Source organism: Culex quinquefasciatus, chromosome 1 (assembly GCF_015732765.1).
Source record: "Culex quinquefasciatus strain JHB chromosome 1, VPISU_Cqui_1.0_pri_paternal, whole genome shotgun sequence".
In the NCBI taxonomy this organism is placed as follows: Eukaryota; Metazoa; Arthropoda; class Insecta; order Diptera; family Culicidae; genus Culex; species Culex quinquefasciatus.
Window position 1 is genome coordinate 73,166,421 of NC_051861.1, and position 9,628 is coordinate 73,176,048.

At 44.1% G+C, this 9,628-nt stretch overlaps 1 protein-coding gene across 1 annotated transcript; it reads right to left on the reverse strand.

Moving 5' to 3' along the window:
• Window positions 1-834: 834 nt before the first annotated feature.
• Window positions 835-1,679, reverse strand: LOC6042581 (translocator protein). The gene is made up of 2 exons (XM_001852588.2): window positions 1,223-1,679; window positions 835-1,157 (listed from the first exon to the last, which is right to left on the reverse strand). The coding sequence occupies exons 1-2, from the start codon at window positions 1,544-1,546 to the stop codon at window positions 960-962; spliced, it is 522 nt and encodes a 173-aa protein (XP_001852638.2). The 5' UTR covers window positions 1,547-1,679; the 3' UTR covers window positions 835-959.
• Window positions 1,680-9,628: the final 7,949 nt, after the last annotated feature.

A 9,628-nucleotide genomic window follows, 5' to 3' on the forward strand; every position in this document is an offset into this window, starting at 1 on the left:
GACTTTTTGACAAAAAATCATAAATTCCCGACTTTTTCTCGATTTTTGGCGGATTTTGGCGAATTCCCGACTTTTTCCCGACTTTCCCGATTTCCCGACTTGAGTGGCCACCCTGTTTTTGATTCATTGTTTAACTTCAGCTGATCTGTCAATAACGGAGTAGCAGCTCATTGGCAGTCAACCATGCTCATGCTCATGCTGATTTTCCCTAGTTTTTATTTAATTGCATTTGAAAAATCTTCTGTTACCAAGCGGTTATTGAAAAGGAAATAGTTGCAAGGAACACCAAATCCCTATGAACCAGTTATTCACACAAGTTGTAAAATTGTTATTTCGATAAATAAAATGAATTGAATTGAAACACTTATATATGAGAAATTCTCCTAAAAGCATTTTATGTTTGACTGGTTTAGGATTTCCCACCTAATTTTCCGATCCTCAATATTTTAAATATTGATTTTGTATAGCTTATGACAGAAACGAGCTCATTTCCTATTTCTTTCAGAAGCATTTATCTAACATCAAAGTGCTGATGGGATCGATGGAAATACCTGACCTACCTGTTGCAATGTTTTATACGGTTTCTATACGGTTTTTCTCCTCTGTAGAATCAAAAGTGTGTTGTTGCTCGATCATGCCTTGCTTAAACTCGATAGATGAAAATGTTTTATTTACCATAGTTTAAACGAGTTTTAAAAAAATAGAGAAAATGATATTATTTTTTTTTGTCTTCGCAATTTTCTCCTTTTTTTATTTATTGAAAAAAGGTCAATATATTTAAATATCAGATTTTGGTTTCTATGAATACAATTGTTTATTACTTTTAAAGTGTAATACGTTTCAATGCATTTATTGTAGATGTAAAATACAATCATAACTTAACAGATCTCTAATAAATGGATGTGTTTATAGAAAAGTAGGTTCTTTAAGCGCGCTCGAAATCTAAAGAGTTGAAATTTTCAGCTACCTTCCGTGATCGCTTCGATGGTGGCAGTTTGCTCAGGATTGTGCTTGTAAATCACAAAGTTCAGCAACGAGGCATACGAACACCACACAAAGTACGGAATGAAGACGTATCCGGCAATCTTGTTAATTTTGGAAAATGCAAATCCGGTGGCGGCAACCGCACCGGCCAGGGCTAGTGATTCCACGAAACTCTGCATAAACAAATTATTTGAATAAGCAAAAAAAAAACATAGAAAATGATTTTAATTAATCATACCCATTTGAGCTCGTGCAGCTTGAAAAAGATCGGCGTCCAAGCCCAGTTCAGGACCAGCTGAACTCCGTAAAGGATCAGTGGTCCTTTGGCCTTTCCGTTGAACCCTCCACCGTCTCTCCACACCAGATAGGAAGCGTAACCCATGCCGATGTACAGTGATGTCCACACTGGAGCAAACACCCAGTTCGGAGGTCGAAACGAGGGCAAGTTCAAACCCTGGTACCAGCCAGCAATCTCCGGCCTGGTCAGATATCCGTTGATCCATCCGCCAACCAAAGGTAGCGCGATGGCCAGGATGATTTTTGGAATCTCACTTCTCATCATTTCACGGGACTTAACCGCGGACAGCAAGCTACGACACTGAACTAATCTTGAAGAGATTAGTTTTAAGTTTTGAAGCTGGGCCAACCAAAAAGCGCTAGAAACATCTATCTCTACGAATACAAACAGGCATGTTGAAACTAGGGTGAAGCAAATTTGACGATGAACTTTTTAAGAAAAGCATGTAAGCTCGGTGGAATTTTGGCTCAGTACAAAATAGAGATCGAGCTATTGACTTCCCAAAAAAAAGCAAAGCAATCCACTTTAACGACCCCGGGTCTTTTGTGGTCTCTGTTGCAAGTTTCTGCTCATTTCTAGGCGTTCGAAGGTTATGTGTGGTGAGTCACTCAAAACCTCTTTTACGCTAATGGACCGACGTTTTACTTCCCCATCCGATAGAAGGCGTGATCAGGCAAATTTCGTCTCGAAAAATGCCACCGGGTCCGTCTGGGATTGAACCCAGACTATACTGGGGTGAGAGGCTACCACGCTAACCACTGCGCCACCGGACCCGACTTCCCAAAAAACTCAAATTTGTATCACCCTATTGGATGTAATGAAACGATCACACAAAAACAGTCTTCTCTAGTGCGCAAGCACGAGGACAAAACGAGAATGAATAGAGTGGAAAGTGCGAATGAACCTAAATGAATCGAATTGTGTTCACCGGCTAATAAGCCGGTATGTTTAGCCTAAAAAGCCGGATGTTTAAACCTTGACAGAACCAATTTTAGATATCACTGTTTGGATAACAACCGTACCATCATTGTAATTTTGTTCTTAGATTCCCATAATTTTTGTTTTACACTTGCAATCTTAAAAAGATGATTTGATATAAATCACATGTTAGCTAATACCCCATAAAAATTTGACAGTTCTCAAAACCAACGAAATGATAGACTAAATCGGTCCCTACAGAATCGGTCTACAAATTGAATGATTAAATCGGTTTTAGTATTGTTTACAAAGTGGACTTAGCAAAAATTTTGGTTGCAGTTTGTTTTTCAATAAATTTGTTTAGATAGCAGTTATATTGGGTATGTTGTTAGGAGCGGCCGTGGCTGACTGGTTACGGTGTTCGCTTTGTAAGCGAATGGTCCTGGGTTCGATTCCCATCTGCTCCCAACGAGAAAGTATAGGAAATATAAATCTTGAAACTCTGAACATGTACGAAAAATCAAAGTCGCTCGAGTCGGGGTTCGATCCCCCGTCCTTTGGATTGGTAAGCAAAAATGCTAACCACTAGGCCATCGCGACTTGGTGGGCTATGACTGGAATTAGGAATACTGTTACCACCATCAACTATATACGCGCTGGGTCCTTGTCCATTTGACAAGGGTTCGGAAGTTCTAAATAACGTTTGAACCCGATTGGTGCAAACGTTCTTCAGGGCGGGGCTTGTCGATAAAAGCTGAGGGACCTCGCGCTCGGCTAGCCAGCGTAGAAATGGGTCACCAAAGCTCGGCAGAGCTAACACCTTCCAAATGCCTATGCGAGTTATTTGTATGTATAGAATGAAGATCTAAAAATACATGGAAACAACTCAATTTGTAAGAAGCGACCGCGTGGTCCCGTTTGGTTGGTTGCACACACACACACACACACACACACACACAGTTATATTGGGTATGTTTTTCATAAAGTCAATCATTTATTGCATAAGTTTAAGTAGAAAGTGTAGTTTATACTAATCTTGATAAAATCTTACTTCTAAAATTATTTTTTGTAGGTTTTTCTAATTTCTAATAAATTTCTAAGTGCTTCAATACGAAGCGCGAATATAAATAATTCCAAATACTTTTGAAAGATCCGGACAATAGCACATGCGGACAAATAGTTTATGATGACAGCTCTTGTTCCTGCTGCAGGTTTCCGGAACATCCAACATTATTGAAGACAGTCGAAAAAATTGAGGTTAGTTTTATATATTTGATTCAAACCCTGATCAGCTACCAGTGTTCCCACTAGCCTAAGTCATCGGCTAGGCTAGGTTCATTTTTCTGGTTCAGGTTCACTCCACACGTCGGCTAGCATCTTCGGCTCAGGCTCAACGAGCGCCGTGAGCCATGGTTCATTTGGTTCAAACCAAGCGAGGCTAGCCAAAATGAACCTTTGGCTTGAACCAGGCTTGAACCTGATCAGATGTTAGGCTAAACGGCGAGCTCTGTTACACCATGATACTGTTCAACCCTAAATCTACTACTGCGTAACAGTGTTACACCGTAACAGTGTAACACCGTAACACTGTAACACCGTAACAGTGTAACACCGTAACAGTGTAACACCGTAACAGTGTAACACCGTAACAGTGTAACACCGTAACATTGTTACACCGTGACAGTGTAACACCGTAACAGTGTTACACCGTAACAGTGTTACACCGTAACAGTGTTACACCGTAACAGTGTTACACCGTAACAGTGTTACACCGTAACAGTGTTACACCGTAACAGTGTTACACCGTAACAGTGTTACACCGTAACAGTGTTACACCGTAACAGTGTTACACCGTAACAGTGTTACACCGTAACAGTGTTACACCGTAACAGTGTTACACCGTAACAGTGTTACACCGTAACAGTGTTACACCACAACATTCGTTGCAACACTGTTACGGTGTATCAACATTCGTTGCAACACTGTTACGGTGTAACACTGTTACGGTGTAACAATGTTATGGTGCAACAATGTTACGGTGTACGAATATTACGGTGTAATAAATGTTACGGTGTAACAAATATGACGTTGTAACAATGTTACAGTGTAACAATGTTACGGTGTAACAATGTTATATCATTATATTTGTTACACGGTAGCATTGTTGCACCGTAACACTTATGCATAGTCATGGTTTTCATTTGCCGGGTTAGCCTGGCTTAAGCCATGGTTCATGGTTCACTGAACCAGGATTGAACCACAAAAGAAGGCTTAAGCCGAACCAATTTTATTGGTGAACCTAGCCTAACCGGTTCATTTGGGAACTCTGTCAGCTACCAATTGGGGGCTACACGGGGTGTAAATGTGTTGGAAGAGTCTGCTCTTGTGTACTTGACAGCCGGCTCAATCCGGTCCATCCGGCCAGCCGGATTCTTCCAGAACGCCGTTTAAATCCATCGATCAATCAATCGATTTTGTCAGTTGCAGTCGGCCGATTTAGTCAGCCGATTAGTCGGTCGATCCCTGTGTTAAGCTCCCATAAGAGTCGGTGAAACAAACGGCTCAGTTGTCGCTCAACTTCCGAGCCGAGTAGACGTGTATCGCGCTTAGCTAGGCCTACGGAAGTCTCACAAGCAATACAACTTTGCTCGCTTGTTTCTGCGTCGCGTGTGCCAACCTGCGATGAGACGCCGCGAAAACACTTTTCGCGTTGATTACGCGAACGTCCCGTCTAAACCTACTTTTGAAGAAGTGCACGAGTTCGTAAGCACGGAGCTTGGATTAACACGCGATCAAGTGCTACGAATCCAATGCAGCAGAAGCCTGAGCTGCGCCTTCGTGAAGGTCATCGACTTAGCCATCGCACAAAGGGTGGTTGAGGAGCACGGTGATCAGCACGAGATGATCTCTGATGGCAAAGTCTACCCCATCAAAATCTCGATGGAGGATGGTGCAGTGGACGTGAAAGTCAACGACCTTTCAGAGGATGTACCGGATGACGAGATTGTGAAGTTCCTGGGGCAGTATGGTGAAGTGATCTCAATCCACGAACAAGTGTGGGGTGAGAACTTCAAATTTGAGGGCCTCCCGACGGGTATCCGTATCGTTCGTATGATGGTCAAAACCAACATTCCATCATACGTCGTCATCGACTCCGAGATCACCAGCATCTCGTTCTACGGGCAACGCCAAACATGTCGCCACTGTGCTGACTTTGTCCACAATGGCATATCTTGCGTCACAAACAAAAAGTTGTTGGCGCAGAAGCTGGCGGCTGAAAAAACTTCCTACGCAGAGGTGACAAAGCCGAAAAAACCGGCTGCACCTGCTCAGCAACAATCTCTTCCAGCTCCGCCGAAGCTCCTGCCTCAGAGACCGGGACCAAGTTCCAAGCCGGTTGGACCTCAGCAACAAAAACCACTCGCTTTCCAAAAACGAAACAAGACAAAGAAGAACGACGTTGAACCACCTCTGCTGGAAGTTGATGGCGCTGGTGCTGCGGATGCCATCGATGAAGGCGACGCGAGTGACGGATCTGCAATCTCCACGGACAGCAAAGGACGACCAATTCGGAGGCACAAAAAGCAAAAACTCAACGCTTAAAAAACCAAAAATTCAAAATGGATTTCTCAAGCTATAAAATAGGAACTATAAACATAAATACCATCACCAATACCACTAAGCTTGACGCACTTCTTTGCTTCATCCGATCCCAAGAGCTGGACATAGTGTTCCTGCAGGAGGTAGAAAACGATCGTCTTTGTCTGCCCGGTTATAACGTCATCTGCAACGTAGACCACATGCGAAGAGGAACAGCGATTGCGTTGAAGGATTACATCGTTTTCTCCAGCATCGAGAAGAGCGTCGACGGCCGGCTAATAACACTTCGAGTTCAAGACGTCACCCTTTGTTGTATCTACGCTCCTTCTGGTTCTGCGCTAAGGTCGGAAAGTGAGAGGTTTTTCAACAACACTATTGCTTTCTACCTCCGTCACCTTCCCACACACGTCGTCGTATCAGGCGACTTTAATTGTGTGCTTCGGCAATGTGATGCTACGGGCACCAACACAAGTCCTGCTCTACTGAATACGGTGCGACAACTACAGCTGCGGGATGTCTGGGAGCAAATAAATCCTCTTGTAGCAGGCCACACTTACATCACGCAGAACTCTTCATCAAGATTGGATCGTGTGTATGTTAGTGCTGGTTTGTGTGAGCACCTTAGATCAGCTGATACACATGTCTGCTCCTTCTCCGATCACAAAGCGGTTACTGTACGACTCAGCCTGCCCAATCTTGGTCGGGCCACTGGCACGGGTTTCTGGTCCCTTCGCCCACACTTGCTGACGAATGAACACATTGAAGAGCTCCAACACCAATGGCAGTTCTGGACACGTCATCGTCGGAACTATCCGTCGTGGATGCAGTGGTGGATATGCTACGCAAAGCCCAAAATCAAGCTTTTTTTTCGATGGAAATCGAAAGCAGCAATCGACGATCATCACCTAAAACACCAACGGCTATACGAGGAGCTTCGGCTTGCGTATGATGCGTTTTACCGCAACCCAAACATGCTCACAACCATCAATCATATTAAGGGTCAGCTGTTAGCTTTGCAGAGGAACTTCACACAGATGTTTGTTCGCATCAATGAAACGCTTGTAGCAGGTGAACCAATCTCAACGTTCCAGCTTGGCGAGAGAAAGAGAAAACGTACCACGATAACCCGGCTGGACGACGAGCAGGGTAACCATATCAGCTGCTCCGACGGTATTGAGCAGCATCTGTTACGATACTTCAGAGGGCTGTACGGAAGAGACGAAACCATCGACCACACTGATAACACTTTCGAGTGTGAGCGTGCGGTGCCTGAACGAGATGAGACGAATCAGGCTTGCATGTGTGAGATCACGACAACGGAGATATTCTCGGCGATACGAACGAGTGCATCCAAAAAATCGCCAGGCTCGGACGGTCTACCTAAGGAGTTTTACCTTCGGGCTTTCGACGTCATCCATCGGGAGCTGAACCTTGTATTGAACGAGGCATTGTCGGGAGCCTTCCCGCCAGAGTTCGTGGACGGGGTAATCGTGCTTGTGAAGAAGAAAAATGCAGGAAACACGGCTCGCTCTTTTCGACCTCTTTCGCTCCTGAATTTTGACTACAAAATTCTCTCCAGAGTGCTGAAAGCAAGACTGGAGAGAGTTATGCGAGTCCACGGAATCCTCAGCCCTGCTCAAAAATGTTCCAACTCGGAGAGGAATATTTACGAAGCAACATTGGCGCTGAAAGATAGAATCGCACAGCTGATCCGTCGTGGTCAGAGAGGTCGGGTCGTTTCTTTCGATCTCGACCACACTTTTGACCGTGTTGACCATGCCTATCTCTTCCGGACCATGCGCTCTCTTGGAATCAACAGTGATCTCGTCGGTCTGCTGTCCCGGATAGCTGAGGCAGCTTCGTCCCGATTGCTGATAAACGGTCACCTCTTGTCAGCCTTTCCCATCAAGTGTTCGGTTCGACAAGGTGATCCTTTGTCGATGCATCTTTTCGTAATTTATCTGCACCCGCTGCTTTGTCGGATCGAGAGAGAGAGTGTGGTTCGGATTTAGCTGCGGCGTATGCGGATGATATCAGTGTGGTGGTAACCTCCACACGCAAACTCGAACAAATACGAACGCTCTTTACGAGGTTTGAACGTGTGTCTGGGGCCAAACTCAACTTGCGGAAAACAACGAGTATCCAAGTAGGACGAACCGGTGCTGATGACGACGTTCCGTGGCTACGAACCGAAAGTTCGGTGAAAATATTGGGAGTGATTTACGCAAACTCGATCCGCTCAATGATTCGTCTAAACTGGGATGCACTCGTAACAAGCTTCTCGCGACACGTTTGGATGCACGCTTGGCGCACTTTGACGCTGCAACAAAAAGTGATACTTCTCAACACTTTTGTTTCTGCCAAACTTTGGTATCTCTCCTCAATAGTGCCTCCCCTCAACCTGCACATTGCCAAAATTACATCAACGATGGGTACGTTTTTGTGGAGCAGAGTTCCAGCGAGAGTGCCCATTCTACAGCTAGCGCGTGAACGGGAACAAGGCGGACTGGGGCTACAGCTACCAGCGCTGAAGTGCAAGGCATTATTGATGAACCGACACCTGACAGAGCTAGCGTCCATCCCATTTTATCGATCCTACATTGAGCAAAACAATCCCATCCCGATTATCCCTCCCACTGAATTTCCCTGCCTCAAGCAAATATTTCTAAACAAACCCAGTATTCCTCCCGACATCCTGCAAAATCCAACTACCGTTCGACTACATCAGTACTATGTTGAGCAGCAAACCGAACAGCCGAAGGTTCAGCAAGCTAACCCAGCGGTCAACTGGCGGAGAATTTGGAAAAACATCGCTTTGAGAGGGCTCACTTCTGCACAACAGAATCAACTGTACATGTTCGTGAACGAAAAAACTGAACATCGTAAGTTGTTTCACACGATACAGAGGGCGAACAGTGAGAGTTGCCTTCATTGTGGCGCTGCTGTGGAAACGCTGCAGCATAAATTCAGTGAATGTTCACGCGTGGCAGACGTGTGGCTGATGTTTCAAAACAAGGTCACTGTGATATTGCGAGGAAGGCGTTCTATCTCATTCGAGAACCTGCTGAGACCTGCCCTAGAGGGAGCCGGAAGAAGACAAAGACTTAAAATACTAAAACTTCTCTGCGAATACTTAGACTATTGTGATAGTTCTGACAATAGGTTAGAGGTGCAGGCATTAGAATTTCGCCTCTCGTGTGTACTGTAATGTTAAGGTTATTAGTACAATTAACAAATAAATAAACAAATTTTTACAAAAAAAAAATTAGTCGGTAGATTTAGTCGGTCGATTCAACAGACTGAAACCGACTAAATCGTTGAGAACGTCGGCTCGAATTTCTATGGGGTATCTAAAAAAAACTGCTCAAAACTGGTTTCGACAAGCCCACGAAACATCTGATTGAGTTTTGTTTTTCTTGCATTGTCATCGCAAACATGCCGGGACTAACATTTGATTCAGCCACCATCACACAGCCAGGTTGCGCTCACTCGCTCTTTCCACTGTATTCAGTCTCGTCGGCGTGCCCTCTCGTGCGTATCGCGCTGAGGAAAAAGTGATAAAAATTGTGTAATTAGCCATGTGGTCGCATAAAAGTCTCATTTGCAGTCTCTTTAACAAGCTGATTGTTTCGCTGACGTATCATAGAAAATTAAATAACTCGAATTTTTACTTTTTTTCCGCCAGGATCTACCAGGATCTGTGGACAAATTTTAGTATCTTTCAATCTAAGAAAACCATAACTATATTTAAAAAAAACACACAATGAGTATTATCTACAAAAGGATTTACAACCAAATTTGACTATTTTTATAATCAAATTATGTCAA